General features: G+C 38.0%; 1 protein-coding gene across 2 annotated transcripts; it reads right to left on the bottom strand.

Moving 5' to 3' along the window:
* Positions 1-515: 515 nt before the first annotated feature.
* LOC108754807 (homeobox protein Hox-D9-like) lies at positions 516-12,020 on the bottom strand. 2 transcript variants are annotated; one of them, XM_018497421.1, is made up of 3 exons: positions 11,993-12,020; positions 6,242-7,267; positions 516-1,036 (listed from the first exon to the last, which is right to left on the bottom strand). In XM_018497421.1, the coding sequence occupies exons 2-3, from the start codon at positions 7,224-7,226 to the stop codon at positions 537-539; spliced, it is 1,485 nt and encodes a 494-aa protein (XP_018352923.1). In that variant the 5' UTR covers positions 7,227-7,267; positions 11,993-12,020; the 3' UTR covers positions 516-536. The 2 variants fall into 2 exon arrangements, with proteins under 2 accessions (XP_018352923.1, XP_018352922.1); XM_018497420.1 differs by lacking the exon at positions 11,993-12,020 and having other exon boundaries at positions 6,242-8,976.
* Between the last annotated feature and the right edge of the window lie 6,428 nt (positions 12,021-18,448).

Here is an 18,448-nt window from a genome sequence, read left to right as displayed (position 1 = left end):
TAATATAATTAATAATTAATAATATAATTAATATATATAATTATAAATAATATACTACGCGCGAACTTTTTATCTTTCCTTAGTAGAAGCAGTCTTTGAACGGCTGCTCGACAGAGTCCATGAGTTTTCATCGAATTCCCGTGGACGTGGATATTGATCGACGATTTAGCGGTATCGCCTCAGTTTTTATTCGAGGCGTCTCGACGGGTTTTTCTCTGGGGCGTTCAGTGCGTTCAGGCGGCCAAGCCGTGAGGCGTTTGATGGAGGAGAGCGGGATACTGTTGAGCCACGTGCGCCAGCTGATGATGATGGCTGCCGGAGTGTGCGTGCGTATGTGTGTGTGGATGGACTACAGCCGTGGCGGGCGTTACAGTGCCCGACGACGATACGTGAATCGGCGGCAGCGGCGTCTGGGACTGCGGTGCGTGGAGGCTATGGCTATGACCTGCTACCAGGCTGTTATGGCTGCCCCCGCTGCTGGACGAGGTATGACTGTGATGATGATGCCCGAAGACGACCCCAGAGAAGGCCACGGGTCACTGATGATGCTTCGTGGAGCCGTTCGCGTGATGCGCCTGCGCGACCACGTGGTGACTCGAGGGTGGTGCGTGTGCGGTGCTCGGATGGTGATGACTGCCGGTCGCCGCGTGGTGATTCGCGTTATTGGCGCTGCTGCTGTTATTGTTGTTGTTGTTGTTGTTTTGCTGCTGAGACTGCCGTTGGCTGTTCTTCTTGTTCTTCATCCGACGATTTTGAAACCAGATCTTGACTTGGCGTTCGGTCAGATTTAGGTTGCGCGCGAGCTCCCATCGCTTCTGTTTCGATACATAAGCGTTGAAGAGGAACTCTTTCTCCAGCTCGAGAGTTTGAAACTTGGAGTAAGGTTTGCGTTTCTTCCGCACCGTCACCTGGCCCGTCCATTCCAAGGGGTTGGAGCTGCCGCACCCGACGCCCATCCCCGCCACGCCAACCCCGACTCCCACACCCGCAAGCGAACCTGCGGGAAACAAGGAAGATGGGGAGGAACCCCACATCACTTAACACAATTAGTTTGCCGATGATAAAACAACCTAGCTGCTAGCTAGTAATATTCAGCAAGGAAATGTCTCAAAGGCGGATGAATAAATTCTCAAGATGGATTTCAATGTCACTTGTGCTTTTCATTTTACTAAATTTATTTTAGCCCTATTCGGATTTAGATAATACGATTATAATCAATAATCAAATCAATCGGAACAAATAAATTAAACCAAATCAAATGTCATAGACTTTATTACTGTGTGTAGAGATTAATTTCTACTTAGTTTCTAATTTATTCATTAGTACATTCGAGTAGATTTTGAATGAAGAAAGTGGTTGTACCTGTTTCCTTATCATAATTGCCATAATTTGTTACTACGAAGTGACTAGCAAAAATGAGCGCAAATACACCGGTTCGTTAGTTGGTGCATTGGCGCGTAACCGATACCGTTACTCTTTTTTTTTTTAACGTTCCGTAATCATTCATTAGAAAAATATTTTTGCCATCTACATCATGTAATAAATCAATAAATACAAATTATGTTCCAGAGAAATTATTGAAAATGAGAAATACACTCGCTACCGCGATTCTAGAAAAAGTTTCTTAAAGAAGTCCTAAAAAGGAAGGAGAGCAGATATTCAGATATCCAGAATTAATTGTATTACATTAAAATGTTCAGATCGCTACTAATTGTATAAACGCAGAAATAAATACTTTTTAATTTCTTTAATTCTTGTAATAAATTATTGAACGATGTGTATACTGTAAGATCTATATTTCTGTGTTTGTATGTAATAAAAAATATTATTTCGCCAAGTAAATAATATTAAAAAAGTATCGATCAAAATTTTCACATCAAAAACGATGATTTAGCAGGTATAATTTGATATTTTGTCATTCTCAAGCTCTTCGCTTTCCATTGTTCCCGTATTAAGATTCTATACGAAGAACTAGATCTGGGTGGGGTACATCAGCAACTAAATCCGCGCCTGATGCAACTCTCCGAATGTCAAAGCGTGCGCTCCAGCTGCATATGCGTGCGCAACATTATTCATACATATACACGCGTATATACACATGTACAACATGCGCATAGGGTTGCCGTGGCCGTTCCTGGCACAGTGGTATGATATAATTGGACCGGTTCTACTAACCGCACGAAAAACATGAAGCCGGAGTTAGCGCGGAACTGTTGTTAGGCTCGTACTCTAGAGCGTTTCGACTGGTCGGTGGTTTTTAACAGGGTACACGATACTCCGTTGCAAACCCAGAATGTGGAGCGACGCGAATGCATTTGTTAAAGCGGAATATACGATGGGATGGTGCAAGGTACATACGGCACATCCGCGCCAGTGAAGCTGGAATGAAGCGATTACGAAAGCCCGCGACTCATCCGGCTATCTTTAACCCAGCCATGGACTGGATAAACGTCTTCTTGGTGTACGCAAATGCAACAAAATTATTTCTATTTGCTGGCCTGTTTGGCGATATTTCATATTTTTCACGAATATAGAAAAAGGCAGAAGGGGTTGTTTCTCGAAGCTACTAGCTACATTTTACATCACAAAATGTATCGTCAAATTGCTTCTTTCTCATCGAAGGTAAAATTAATTAATAATTTATTTAATCACAAGAGTAAATCTTGGACCACAAAACTTTTTAATCAAAAGGATCGAATCATTTAGCTTTAGCCAATCTGAATAAAAACTGCTATCGAATGCAACCTTATTTGATCCGTCGGAACATGTGCATATAATGGACGCTATCCACGTATCATTATAATATCTCAGATGTAACGCAGGTATTTTTATGAATCTCAGATGACAGTTCTCTAGATTTATTACTATTAAAGCTATAATTTTTCTTGCAGCTTAAGTCGTAAAATAAAAACACGTAAACGCGAGTCAATTAACACGCAAATTATTAAAATATATGTTGTACTGTAATATCTTACTATAATGTACTTAAATATCTTCAACTATAAGATACGCGTTTGCATGAACGAACAAAGAATTTTGTTCCTCGAGTTTTATCCCAATTCGATTCTCGCATTTTCCTCTATTCCTCGAGCCTTTTCTCTATCTTCCTTTTTTAACCGATATGCTCTCTCGTTGCCTCGATGTGATTGCTTAAGCGATAATTTATTGCGCATTAAAATTATAGTAAGAATAACTGACCTTTGTTAAAAATACTTAACAAAGATCAGTTACTCTTACTACAAAATATAAAAAATATTTAACAAAGGTCAGGATTATCACAAATATTGATATAAAACGAATGGAGATAGAGAGCATGTGTGTATATTAAATGGGTAAACGATGAATTAATGACAAATCGTTAGATAGCAGTTTATTTAATGTTTTATAAATTTCGAAATAAATATTCTAGTTTAAGATTCAATCAAAAACCCAAAAAAGTGAGTATATTAAAAGTTCACATTTTTTAAAATAATTTACAGATGACTATCAATCTAATTTTCATATAAATATATTTTTAATTTTAGAATTTTTATCCAGCTTAATTCAAAGATTAAGATAAACGATTAACGGTATATATTTTTTAAACTGGAATATGACAATTGCATAATGAATTAAGCATTTCTTAAATCAATCTTATACACATCTAATCAAATATGTGTCAGATATAAAAAAATTTTTTTAAATATTTATTATAATTAAAATATTAAAAAATCAAAAGATATTATTTACCTACAGCTATAAAAAAAACAATATATAGATTCCAAAAGAAAAATTACAAAGTCATATTGTCTATAAAAAGAATAAAAAAAAAAGATTAGTATAATATAGGGAGATCGAAAAATATTTGTAATTGTCGGAAATTGCAGCAAAAAAATTTTTCGAATTGATACCCGATGTCTATTAGAAAAAGTCAAAGGGTCCATAAGGATTTAGGATTGTCGCGTGGAATATCGATTGGGAGCATTCGCGACAGCTTTCATATCTTACATTAAATATATTTCAGTTATTAATTTATGTGAGTTCAAATATACAAATTAAGTATATAAATCAAGAATGAATAAATATTTTAACATTTTTGAAATATAATCTATAATAAATTCAATATTATATTGTAAATACTGAGCAACGGAAATACTTTATTAATTATATAACTTAATATTTAAGACAATAGGGCCACCGAACAATTGCCGTATTCCCAACTAACTTTTTATTTAATGACAATTTTATTTCAACGAATTAAAATGTTAAGTAAATACGCAAGAATTTATATATATTCTTTTAAATAAAAATTAGCAAATAAATTGCAAACTTCCATTTAAATTTGACTATTCGTACAAAACAGATAGAATACTTTATTTCATAGTAAAATCGATGGACCTGATAAAGCCATACTTTATGTTAAATTTATTCTGGCCCGTGATGTAAGTGCGCATAATGATGACCGGTAGGTCTCAAAGGCTTAATTAAGCGTGGATACTGATCCGCGGTAATAAATGATAGCTCGGAGACCCGCGCTCTTTCGATGAAGCGGAGATAATATCACGGAAGAGATCGACTTGTACCGGGGACATCTGGCCGACATTGTAATTCCTCAGAGATTACCTGGACTAATATGGGATGGTTCGGCGCGATACAGTGGAAGCGGCTCTGGTCTTCGAGCGAACGAGTAAAGATAATGGACCCGCCATCTATTGAGCTACGGTTAAACTATACGCGGGTGCGCGCCCGCGTTTCACTATTTCGTATGTACGGCACGCTTACACGCACACATACACACACACACACACACACACATCTCCCTTCCGTGCGCTTACGATTAGCTCGTGGCTGATTACGCGAATTATCTCGGTTATCAAAGTACCGTCAAATGGCGCTCGTACGAGCAACAAAGTAACGATAAACTGCAACAACGAGTGTCGTGGCGCAAGCAAAACACGATGAAGCTTTTTGAGAAGGACACGACGAACAAACGCCAACGATCGATGAGACGCGCCTTCCTCTTTATACGCTTGATATGAAATTCAAATATTTCCACACGAATGAAAAGCTGACATTGCCGTCGCGATATAATTATGTTGAATATAATTTACAATCTGTGATATATCGATTGTATCGCAATAAAAGACGCGTATCTATAAATTAATGTCACTTCTGCAGAGTATTTTATTATCACAGTGATTTACACACCGTAATAAGTATTCCGAACAAATGTTAAAAAATAAGGAAGATTAATGGCTCATTTTACAAAGTATATATTTAATGTTTGCTAAAAGGTATATCTTTTATTCGAAGCGTCCATAACGATTACAAGTATTTTCCTACGGAAAGAACATTGCCGAGCAGCACAGCGTATCGTCTACTAATCTTCCTAAAGACAAAGTCAATGTGAAAAAAATTATCGTTTTTGAAAGTAAAGTAATGGGAAGACAGTCGCGACAATATAAGCGCGCGAAACAGCCGTTAGCCGGAAAGACTGAACGCCTGCACGGGTCATGGAACGGATCAGCTGATCGGAGGCGCGCGCCAGAGTTTACGAGTTACGGCCGCCAATAAACCCGCCGCCGTTCGTTGTTGCTCATGCGACGTTTCATGGGTTGCAGGGTCCCGAGAAAAGGACAGAGAAGGGAGGAAGCACAAAAGAGAACGATGTGAATGAACGATGACTGTGGTCTTTACTTGTCGAATAAGTTCGTCAGGATCGTCCAGGAATACCCGAGACGCCCGTTTTAGGAAGCGTCACGTGCAATTAATGTAAATTACAGGCAATCCTTTTGCCGTAGCATACGTTACACGTGTCTTTCTTCGCAACGTCTTCGTTCAGTTGTCAAGCTGTTACGGAGCTAATTGTTTTGATTTCACGGGCTTATCAGTTTCAATGGACTTCCCGAACGTGACGTTCGAGGAATCTTACAATCGATTCACGACAACTTTCAGTGAAAATGAAAAACTATCTAAAGTTTACAAACATCTTTTTGTATAGAAGCGTTGACAATAGTTTAACACATTACGAAAACAGTAGAAAAAAAGACTCTGGTAAATCAATTTCTCTTCTACAGTATCTGATTATTCAAAATACAAATACAAGTGTCAAGAGTGAAAATTTTTCTGCAAAAATAATGTCATTATTAAATGTGAAAAGATGTTATATTTTACATATAAACGTAAAAGAGGGCATCGGGAGCAGGAGAGAATTGTTAAAAAAGAAAAAATTGTAATGTGATAAATCGGAGTAGATGCTTACCTGGAGGTGGGTAGGGACTCGAAGTAACAGGTTCGGGCGCTCCATAATTTCTCAGGCCGCCGTATCCATCGTGAGGAAAGGCACCTTCCGCAGCGACCATAGCGGCAGCAACCCTACCGCGGTCATCCGCCGCGGATGGCGCCAGATACGGTACCCCCGCCTGCGAATGAGGATGATGATGTCCAGCCGTGTCAACCGGATGGTGATGCCTCGCCGTCGTGTATGGCGCGTAATTGCACCAACTCTGAGAGAAGCTCTGATGGCAGGACGACACGGCCGGGTCGGCGGCGCCGGTAGCCCCGGTGGTGGATCCACCAGTAGTCGACGTCGTAGTTGCCGCGCCGGCCGAGTTGTAGGACTTGTAATCCGAGGTAGATCCAGCGGTACTGGCAGATCCAGCGGTAGCGGCTGCGGGTGACCAGAAAAGCCCGGCCTTCCGGTTGTCCCTGGAGGAACCGGAGGTCGAGGTGGGATCGGCCGCCAGGTTGTAATACGTGGGGGGATTGTTACCCCCGTAAGTCTGATGGTGGTTCAACGATTCGCCCGCCGTGGACGAGTAATGGGAATCCTGGGGATGATGAGGACTGTAACTCCAGCCGCCTTGGGAGCCCGCCGAATGAGAGTGCCGTATCACGCCTGCTGCGCCCGCACCACCTGGCGCGCCCGATGACTCCACGCAAGCTACCTCTCCGTAAGTGGTACCACCACCTCCTGGTGTCGCTGTTAATCTCTTGGCTGGTATATGAAGCGGTCCGGCTGCACTGTTGCTCGCTACCGAAGAAGCGCTCGGCGAGGTCGAACTGGCGCTTGCTGTAGGCGCCGGTGGCGCTGTCGTTGCCGATGATACCGGTGCACCAGGTGAAGTCGGTGTCGTCGCTTGATGAGAGCCCGGTGTCGAGGTTGTTTGTTGCTGAATCGATACGAGGGTCGAAGCTGTTGGTGGAACTGGCGGCGGGCTGTCCTCGTAGAGGGAACCGTTCATCATGGCCCACCAGGTCACCCCGGTGGAATTCCCCGCTCCGGTTGCTGTTCCCATCGGCGTGACGGAGCCAGGATGGCCCACGCCGGAGCCACATAGCGGCGCGGCGTGAACATTATCGTACAGCGTCGCCGTCGAGCAAGCCACGTGATCGGCGATGGTGCAGATGATGACGGTTTATTGCCGGTGTTATAACAATATTTATTGTCGACGTCCGCGTCGATTAATGTAGGTGATGGTCCCCCGTGACCGCCGTGTATGCGTGTTTAGCGAAATCACGAATTGCGCGCGACAAATCAGCACAAATCGGCCAAGAGTTCACCCAAAATGTAAAAGTTGTCGCATGGTCATCGTGGATATAATGATGTAGCGATGAGCAAAGCGGTTTTATGTAGATTAGCGATTTTTCCAGTATATTCGCGAAACACCGATCGAACGAAAAACGTAGCGTAGACCGCGCGGATAGTAGGTCCAATAGTAGAAAAGAACGTGCGCGTGATGGAAGAGGATTTTTATCGAGGACCGAGGAACGGAGCGCTCATCGTGATCGAGCCGGTCGTGTTGTCCGTGAATTCACGGAGTAAATAAAGAAAGCGCGTGCAGAAGGTAGCGGAGGCGCGAGGAGCGAGCGAAGGCGGGTGGGGATAGGGAAAATCGTACGGGTATACGCGCGTCGTCCGATGACGGGGGTTGGCGGCGGGAGAGAGGGTGTACAGCGCCGCAGCAGACAGGTGGAGGGGTGGATAAACGTGGAACAGAGAGAAGCGAAAGAGAGGCACGGGCAGCGCGAAGGATAGACGGAGGTGCGATAAAGTGCTTGGCAAATCCTCGGACGAGAGGTCCACACGCGACGATGAGAATCACAACGTCGACGACGACGACGACGATGATGACGATGTTGACGATGTCGGGTGAGACAATCGATGTGACAGCAGTGAGTAACCCACGTGCGAACGTCGTCGATCGTAGAGTCGATTAATAATTCGTCCAGATATTATGCGGTCGTCCAATCGGCCGATCCAACGATGCAGGATGAGGGTTGAAACGAAAACAAAATGACACAGCGCGATTTAGTGCATCGTTCGGACCGCGATAACTCCGGAGCGGCGATTGCGCTCACGATCGCCACGCGTTAACAGGGAAAACGTTGCGCAAAACTAGTGCGCAATTTAATGCGAGCACCAGGCAATGACACTTGGCAATCCGTCGATCTTCGATAGATCAATTCACTGCGCGACTAACTGCGCTATGATCGTCCCGTGGCCTACCATATACAAGCCACACGTCGTCCCGTCTCTATCATCAGCGAATACCGTCGACCCCATCATTACGAAGGAGTTCCGAGCGCGATTCATCAAACGTTTCGCTCGCGCGTAGAACGTTCGCAATCTGTGCAATCACGAAACTCACTAACGGCGAAAATTCGAGCATTAAGAGCCTGGAGTCCGTCACGAAGAGGGGAGAAGTTTTTTTTTCCCGGATCAGAGCACAGAGCCCCTTTATCTCTCTCGTTTTTTTATCTTCAAACCAATCAGATCAGGTAGAACCATCCCTTGGTATTGAGCGTAAAGTGACCGAAGGACTCTCGGCAGGTAGTAGAACGCTTTTCCAGTTCCGAGGATCGTGCGCCAGTACACACACGCACGATGTGCTCACACACATATAAAATAATCCCCCTTTCTTCTTGCTGGCCTCGCTGAGCCGAACTGAGCGTCAACTGAGAGCTCTGCCCGCGACTTGGAGCCGAACGGGCCAAAAGTGACGCGAGCGCGATCTCTCGGATCGTTTGGCAAGCGAAGCCCGGACGAACGCGTTGTCTCCCACCCTCTTCTCACGACCGCTTCTCGCTCTCGCGCGCGTTTCTTGGCGTTCTCTCCCCCCATCCCCCTACCACGCGCGCTCTAATCTGCTTTTCTTCCTCTTCTCCATCGTTGCAGGCCAGCAAGCACGATATACCAACTATCTTACGGAGAGACTGCTCTTCTTGCCTTTCGACGAGTATTACCACCAAATTTCGATACCGCTGTTTTTTTTTCTCGAGAACACAGACGAATGAGAAAAAAGATATAAAGATTACAAACGAAGAGTAGACGAAACGACAGCAGTTACACTTACAGAGTACTTAACAAGAAATTGTACTTCGCTGGATACCATTTTACTGATAGTGTCTTCTGCTAATAAATATACTACTAAATTAAAAGATTTAAATTCTTTTCCTTTTTTATTCATATTTCGTAATTCAAAAATATATAATTTTATTAATAAAGTATTGTTTTTTTAATTATATACTATAGAACTTGTGTCTATACTAAAACAAATAATAATAAGTAACGGGCAAAGTAAGAGTCAACACATTTCTTTGAAATTAACAAAAAAATATATTATAATTAACAGAGGTAAAATTACATAACGCAAAAATTAGAATCGAAATTACGAAAATAATTACAAGTTACAAGTTTTGGCAACCGGATCGAGCCCTCTTCAGACATTAACATAAAAACGAAAAATGGCTCGATCCGATTGCCGAAACTTGTAACTTGTAATTATTTTCGTAATTTCGATTCTAATTTTTGCGTTATGTAATTTTACCTCTGTTAATTATAATATATTTTTTTGTTAATTTCAAAGAAATGTGTTGACTCTTACTTTGCCCGTTACTTATTATTATTTGTTTTGTATAGAAAGAGTCCTTCGATTTGTTATTTATTGTCTATATTAAAATGACAAGAGTTAAAAATTCCAATCAAATTTAAAAATTAAATTTTTTGTGTACTTCATTACAAAGAGAGAATCTACTTACATTAGTCTTAATTGATATCTACAAATATAATAAATTTTAAAAGTATAGTTACGTAATGAATTCTTATCTCCGAATGTAATATACTCTAACGAGTCTATTCTTGTATTAGTAATATTTCTTTCTAATAATAGCAATAAATAATAGTCGACCTTGTTTTGCTGATATCTTTATGACTATAATTTGGTCACGGTTATAATTATATTTAACGGTTTCATTTTACGGTTATCATTATATATTAGCGTTCGCAGGTGTAGTTACATTTATCAGAGACCGGTTCGTTCATTTCAGATAGCTAAGCTTCTTCATAAGTAATCTTTCTGATATTTATATTACGTGCTATTTTAATTACAGCTTTTTCTCTCCTTAACTCGACAAGCGCACATCTATCTTTCCTTTCAATTTCTTCAATTTCTTTGCTGTTATAATTATAAATTTTCAATTACCATTTTTAACGAACAAGCTGTCGAAACTCATTAGGAATGCATCCAAACTTCTCGCGTCTTCCTTCCCACGAAACGTCACGTGGTTAGTGAAATGCTCTCATGGATCACGCCTAACAGCAGCCGCAGTCAACTTTGATAGTGTGTACGTGCATGTACACGCAGTGCGAGCAATACGTCATGGCAGTATTGCAGTCTAAATCTCGGTACTTTTATGGGCAGTAAAGTAAAACGGTCTGACAACAACTCCGGTAGCACACACGCTTTCCATCTGTTTGTCCATGTCAATGTCGTGTGCCATCAGACTATGTTACTCACGGCAGAATCATGTCTTAATGATCACGTATTAGTAATCGGAAATCAAAAGTCTTTAAGAATTCCGCAATGATTTCAAATTAACGAAAAATTTTTATGACAAAATTTCTTAGTTTGGATAACTTTAAATCTCATCGCTTTTCATTTACGCGATTATAAAAAGAATTTATTATTATTTTAATTACATTTATTTAATTATATTTATTAAATATTACATGTACGATTTTATTTAATAATAAATAAAATCGTATATGTATTATTTAATAAATAAATAACTTGGAAAGTTATGGAGCAAAATCAATTTTATTATTGCTTTAAATAAAACTATTTCGGTAATAAAATAAATGTTGCAAATTTAAATTTAGCCTAAACAAAAGAAAGTTTAAAATATATTTTTTATTCAAACAAAAAAGAATGACTCTTTTAAATATTTTTTTTTACTAATAAACATAAACAATCATAACATCCAAATTGTATTTTTTTTTTTTTTCAAAAATACCTTTAAAAGATGTCTGGTGAATATTAAGATTTCTATGACGTTTAATGTACCTGGTTATATAATGAATGGAATGCAATATGACGGCGAGACGAAAACGGGGTCGATTGGTCTGTCAGCGGCAAACCAGACAATAGGACGATTTCGAATCGCGATCGTGTCAGTACACGTGTACTAAGTAGGAAACACAACTCGCGCTTGAATACGAGTGTAATAAATCGTGCGGGAGGCGCGAGCCACCCGACGTTTGTTGTACAGGCGACGCGATCATGAATGGACTTTATAGCAGCCCGCCCATTTATAGGTAGTATGCGCGCGGTTTAGTAGCTATGGGCTTAGTGTGACGCGGTTGTATACAATCCTCTGTTTACTGCAAGTACGTACCTAGGAAATGGATAGGTTTATGACCAGATTTTCATTCGGGCTTTCGAAGCTGATCATTCACTAAATTAATAGGAATTAACCTGCATATTGCACACGTTGACGCGAGAAAAAACGTATTGCCTTGTTATATACAATTTTTATATTGTATGCTTGTCGTTACCGACTGATTGCCAAGTGCCGTATAATATTCTTGATACATTTATTCAAATTTAATATTTCATATAGCGTGTTGTAGTAGAGATATTTTAAATATTATGTTCTATTTAATTCTAATCAAATTAATATTGTGGAAAATTAAATTCTAAATACAAATTAGAATTAATGTTGTGCAACTTACCTTGTATACCGGGCAGTGTTCCGGGGAACACGCGGGAAAGCCTGTAACATTAAACAAATTGCGATTAATTATAATATATGCTTTATTTGCAAAATTTGTACCGCTTCTTATATGTAAAAAATATACAATAAAAGGTCCGACAAAAATATTGCAAATATGCCTTTTTACGAAATTATGAATAATTCAATATTGCTCCAAATATATAAATAAACGCTAATAATGTAAAGCTACATATAACAATTTGCAAAAGACGTACCTGCTGCTCAGCTCGAACGGGTGAAACGTCTTCTCCACGGCGCCGTACACTTTGAGGCCTTTTATTTACAAGTCCAAACGGAAAAACGTCAGCCTGTAAAAAAAATCAGAAAAGCAAATTAAATGGTCTGTTGGTTAATAACTGTCCTTCATAACGGGTCATGTTACCATGAGTTTTATATAGCTTTTAGTAGTTTCTATCACGGCAGGTATAAAGATCTCTACCTTGTACAACCATTAATGCGACGCCATTCCATAACGAAACCATTCCATAACGAACTTTGTTTTACCTTTACACTCGAAGACTTAGCTTTATCGAACCATTTAAAAACGCTCATTACTCATCTTAGAGTAAAATAAATGATATTCAATTACAAAACAACTTGATATTTTAGAAAACTCCTTCGTCTGTCTGAAACTCGTAGCTTTCGTAGCGAAGACGCAAAAAATTCAACTTATTCATATGTGCAATAATATTTATCAATGCTTCATCTTGTAATATTTAGTGAATAAATATATTACGAGCGTCAAGAAATTGAAACCATTCACGCAAAGAAATGAACATTACAATTAATTGGCCGCTGTGATTTCTTTAACTTAAATAGAAAATTTAATTTGTATTTGTGAGTTTCGATTTATCATAAGGAGCTTGAATGCTAAAGCTTAAAAATAGAAAAGAGAAAATATTCTCTGAAGAAATTTATCGAATTTAAATCTCCCCGAGATAGAATTTATTATCGAAGTTAGAAATGAAAGTTGGGTAGGAAGAGATAGGAAGAGATCTAATATGGGAAGGATATTATCTCGAAATTGTACGAGTATAATAATTGATGGAAATTCAACAAACTTAGATTAAATCTGCTTTTTGGCCTTATATTTAATATATTATTATAAATTAAGTTCGATATGAGATTTTATGAGACTTTCATTTTTTTTGTGCTAATATAAAATGACATTTTGTTTTTCAATTCTATTTAATTTATTTAAAAAATTTTTATAATATTAAACGTTACTATCGTATAATATGTTTATATACGAGTACATATCAAATTTTCGACAAAATTGTTTAAAAACAATGTTTAAAAATATATTTATACCAATAGACGTCTCTTGTCTAATAAAGACTGCTTAGCATCTCTCTAAATGTCACAATCGAGCGAAAAGTTTCGTTTTCCTGGTCAAGGGAGAAATAATGTCGGCGAAATGTGGGCAGGACGTGCTACGTAGATGGGGATATTACTTTTAAGGTTCAACAATAAGGGGACGGCGGAAGGTCGAAAAACGCGTTTGGCAAACTCTGCCTGTGCAAACCCGAGGAGATTGGCCGAGGGCGCAGAACAATCGAAGAGAAAGACACGAGAAAGCTCTCGGTTCCCTTCCTTTCGTTACCAAGGGGATGACGTTACTAGGATGCCTATACTAACGGACTCACACGCCTGGTCATTCGCATAAAACATTTGGCAGAACTGGTCCACTTAGAAATCCATTGGCCAAAAAAGAAGAAGAGAAAATAGATGGAAGAACTAATCAATTTATCATCCAACTTCTTTTGAGCTGCCCTTAAAATCAAATCTAAACATGCATGATTCTCTGCAATTATACACCATTTTGAATGGATTATATAAAAAAATTTTTCAACAAAAATCAAATATTATAAATTAAAAAAATTAGAATCAATAAATGAAATACGTAATAATCCTAAATGAAATTAACTTCGTAATAAACTCTAAGCATGTCATTAGTTATTGTACGCTCCATGATTTGTGTATTACAAATAAACATCTTTAATGAGATTCTCCACACAGACAAAGAAAGTAATTTAAGAAGTTCATATATTTTCCATCACTTTGTGGTTGCGCGACTAACACAGTAACGCATTATGTGAGACATCTCTTCACAATCTTTATTATCTCTAGCGCCTTTTATCTCTCCTTCCATTCATAGTTTCAAGTTGAAATGAGGTTTCGTTATATCCATAGCATTCAGTTTAAGCAACCGTCAATCGTTTTCTATATTTCAATATTATATTATTCGATATTTCTCTGCATTTCTTAAAGTTTAATTTAAAAAGACGTAATTTAAAATAAAAAATTGTAAATGCGAATAAAAAAGTTTCTTTTAAGCAAATATTTAATTAAAAAAATTGTTTTAACGTTTAAATCTTTTTGATCTTTTACGCATCAAAAAAATTTCTATTAATTTTCGCTGGCTTTTTCTCTCTTGCCTTGTCTCTCATTACGCTGACAGACGGTAACCCTTTCGCATAACACAGCGAAAGATTTAATTCCTCCGAGATGATTAAAAAAATTCAACCCTTCTACATAATAAAGAAATCTCAATTCCCACTGGACGGCGAAATTGAAATATATATAGTGTTTAGGGTACTGTGTGCTATTTTGAGAACAATTCGCCGGGAGCAGAAAAAGTAACGTAGAATAATAACGTAAATAACAATAGTCCACGTATCTAAATCATAATTTTACTCTTCATTTAAGTGCATATTATTTTATTACATGTATACAAGCAGCGTATTCGAAGTGGAAAGGTTTCAATCTAATTAAGACATATGTCGTTTCACATTGAATGTATGTTTTAAGTGCGGACGTTGAAAATACGTTCGGTGCGCGACGTTGCTCGCAGGGGTCGCAGAGTACAGGGGGTTGGAAGAGCGGAATATCGAGTCTCTCATAATCGTGTGATGCGACGCGTGCCAATTTCAGCGGGGCGTCGAGACGCCTTTCGGCGCTTCAATGCTGTCGGCACCGGGACGCCCTCTCGTTTCGGAGGCAGACGCTATGGCCGGACGACCAATCCCGATCGGCGGTTTGTGGAGCGCTTCCAATATGGCAGTGGCGTGCGCCCAGCGGGACGTGGAACTGGTGTACTATGTCTGATGAAAGCGACAAGTAGAATCTTTCGTTGACGAGCCTATATTAATTTCCATGTGTTATTTGTAATATAACATCAATTAATAAATTCCAATATATCTTAGTAGAAATGTCTGAATTTATCCTGCGTTTTCAAGATGAATCGTACTGATTTTATTTATCGCAAACGTTCACGCTTCGACTATTAAAATGCAAATTAATGTATATTCTCTTTAACTTCATCAATAATGTATTATGTTGTACAATTGCATCCACAAATTCCACGTAAGATCTATAACTCTCGCAAGCAATCGCAGTTAATTCATGCAAAATTTATACAGAAACATAACTTTAATTATTCTTAATTTTTTATTTTGTTCAACACATTGTCTGATTTCGAACACGTGAACACTAATCGCGAAACAGCGAATCGCACACAATCCGTAATAAAGTGATTTCAAGAAATTTCTAGAATCATGTGGCCTTTTTCGTTAACTCAAGCTATAGCCACTTTACTTCATTCGTCGTATATCTATACATAATATAGACCTATAAGTGGGACAACATGTAAGCGCCAGGATTTTTTATTGGAGTAAGAATAGAGAAGGAGCAAAAAGGATGCAAAGGACAACGTAGGAGGGGAAAGTTTAAAAGGGCTTGTAGACGGTGGGAAAGTGATGGTGAGCTTGAGCACGTAGGCAACGTGAGTGTATGGCGGCTCGGTATTGAGTCAAGAATGGGCTAGCTAGACCATTTCGTGTTCCTGGGGTTGCGTCGTCATGGGAACCTGGCTCTCATCGGGCAGTCTCTTAGAATTTTTCTTCTTTCTTTCTGTTGCTCTTCCACGCGGATCTATCGTCGCTTCTCTACACGTTCCGCATGTCGCCGTGCTTTGCATCGTTTTACCTGAGGAATGTACACGCATCTATCGATGGGCGTCTTGCATCCAAAAGATTCCGATAATACATTTCATACATTTAATATTATGAAAGTGCTACTTAAGATGTCATTATTACAATTACAAAACAATTAAATGAGCCTGTAACTCATTAGGTAAATTCTTTTCGAACATATTTTATCTTTTTGCTTTTTTAAATTAATTAACGCAAAAAAATCTTACCAATTTTATATTAAATATATCTTGTACAGTAACAATTACCATTATATGCAAAAATAATTGATATAAAATAGAAAAAAAGCAATTGTAATAAAAGTAACATTATTGAACATGCAGTTAATACTTAATTGAATGTAATCGATTTTCAACATACCCAGCTGTAATAAAGTAAGTAAAGCGATATAGTCACGAGACATTTTCCTCGCGTTAAGTACTCGAAGAGATTGGGGCCGCATGGAAGCGGTGCTATAGATAGAAAGCTATCCGGCAACCACGCCTCGCGAGAGATATCCAGATGCCAAGGCATTAGCCTCATCCCCAAATCCCCGTCCATGATTTTACCCCGGTTGACTCTACCTTATCTCAGTTCTTCATTTTGAATATATTACGGTACAGCGATAACATACGGTTTCTGTACAATTTAGGACATTGTATATGCACTCCCTGCCATACAGGCATATATACAGATACTTAAGGGACTAAATGTAATTTCGTGACTTTTATTTGCTCCAAAGAGTTCCAGATTCCTTGTTATATCTGAGATAACAAACCACCATTCTGAGACATGGCGCGGAGTTTTCATTTTATAATTTGATCGCCGCACAAAGTATTCAATGTGTGTCGCAGAGAAGGCCATTAAAAAATGATACAATACAATATAAAAAGATTGAAGATACCAGAAATCTTTGAGCGATTCACTTAAGAAAAAGTTGTGGATAATACTTGTAATTTATATTTACCTACAAATCTGAATACCTCTTATAATAATAAAATAATTGTATAAATATAACGACCCTCAAATTCTCCATCATTTAAAGTTACGTAAAATTATTTCAAATACACAAATTGTAATACATCATTATTGTGCAAATTTAACAAGAAAAAATTGCTTAATAAAAGAAAGAATTAATTGTTTATGGAAGTTGCAAAGTCCTAATATGATTCATGCATTCTGATTATACATTTCTGGATAATTTTAAATAAATTGTGTGTATTTCCAATTTAAGTATCGTTGAAATTAATTGTAATTATATAATTATCGAAATTAAATTCAATGACCAATGAATTTTTCAATTAACAATTTTTTATTCCATTAAGTGTAACAATATAATTTATAATAAAACAGCTAAAGTGGATGTTTTCGAAATTAAGTATACTCGACTAAAAACTTATCTAGATATTTTTAATTCCTTTTCTTCCTCTTCTCCCTTTTTTCTATGATATTACGTCAGTCTTTTTTTTTATCCAAGCTGCGCTAAGCTACAACGAAAATGCAGGCATAGAAAAGAAAGCATACTAGAGAACGTTAACAATTCATAAGTTTTCCTAATTGTCTGCTAATTTTATGGCTATGGTTATTGTCTTCAACCTTTCGGTCGATTTGACAATTTTACGTTTGATTTATGACCTGATACAAGTGTAATATCATTGAAATAAGAAAAAGAGGGTTAGAATGGAACATTTGGTTGGATAAATCTAGTTCAAACTTACAAAAAACATAACGTCGCTGCATTCCGTGCATGTCTAGCCATTATTTATCCAAGTGGCAATGTTCCATAAATAATTCAACTAAAATAATACGATTACAAGCACGATCTCTCTTTAGAATTCAGTCTCGGCTTTCACCGATGGCGTAAATGCCATAACTGTCACTAGATCATGCGCGGGACAGACATGTGAACGCATATAAACTCATATAAACCCAACGAAGCTTTTCTTTTCATTTCTAGTAGTGAAATGAAACAAAAATATTATTTTATAATAGATGTACACTGAAAGAAAAGATTGGTTGCTGCAGCCATATAAAAATGATATGCTATATTTTACCATCTAAATTGTTGCAGCAACCAATTTTTTTTTCAGTGTATCACAGATTTGTGTAATCACAGATTATTCACAGCTGAAATTACTTTTGTTACAACGTTGTTTAAACGTATAGAAATAACATAAACGTTTATAATATGATGCAATTATAAAATTAATATAGTGTATATTAGAAAGTAATAAAAAAAATAGAGTATATTAAAGTCACAAACGAATGTGGTTCAAATTAAATTACAATATAATATATGTATAGCGAAAAATTATTTTAAAAGACACTTTAGTGGAATAAACAATTAAAAACATTCCAAGATAAGAAATAAAATTCGTTATATTAATAATTCGTTATATTAATAATTTTGAAGTAAATATTGGTCGAGGACGATACGTATTCTT

Source organism: Trachymyrmex septentrionalis, unplaced genomic scaffold (assembly GCF_001594115.1).
Source record: "Trachymyrmex septentrionalis isolate Tsep2-gDNA-1 unplaced genomic scaffold, Tsep1.0 scaffold80, whole genome shotgun sequence".
Classification (NCBI taxonomy): Eukaryota; Metazoa; Arthropoda; class Insecta; order Hymenoptera; family Formicidae; genus Trachymyrmex; species Trachymyrmex septentrionalis.
Note: the sequence above shows the minus strand (reverse complement) of the source record. Positions and strands in the feature narration are given on the sequence as shown.

Excerpts from the sequence above, each read along its gene's own strand:
- LOC108754807 (XM_018497420.1), bottom strand. The coding sequence starts at position 7,277 with ATGGGAACAGCAACCGGAGCGGGGAATTCCACCGGGGTGACCTGGTGG. Across the intron at positions 1,037-6,241 it reads GAGTCCCTACCCACCTCCAG|TGATGTGGGGTTCCTCCCCA; the intron begins GTAAGCATCTAC and ends AATTGTGTTAAG.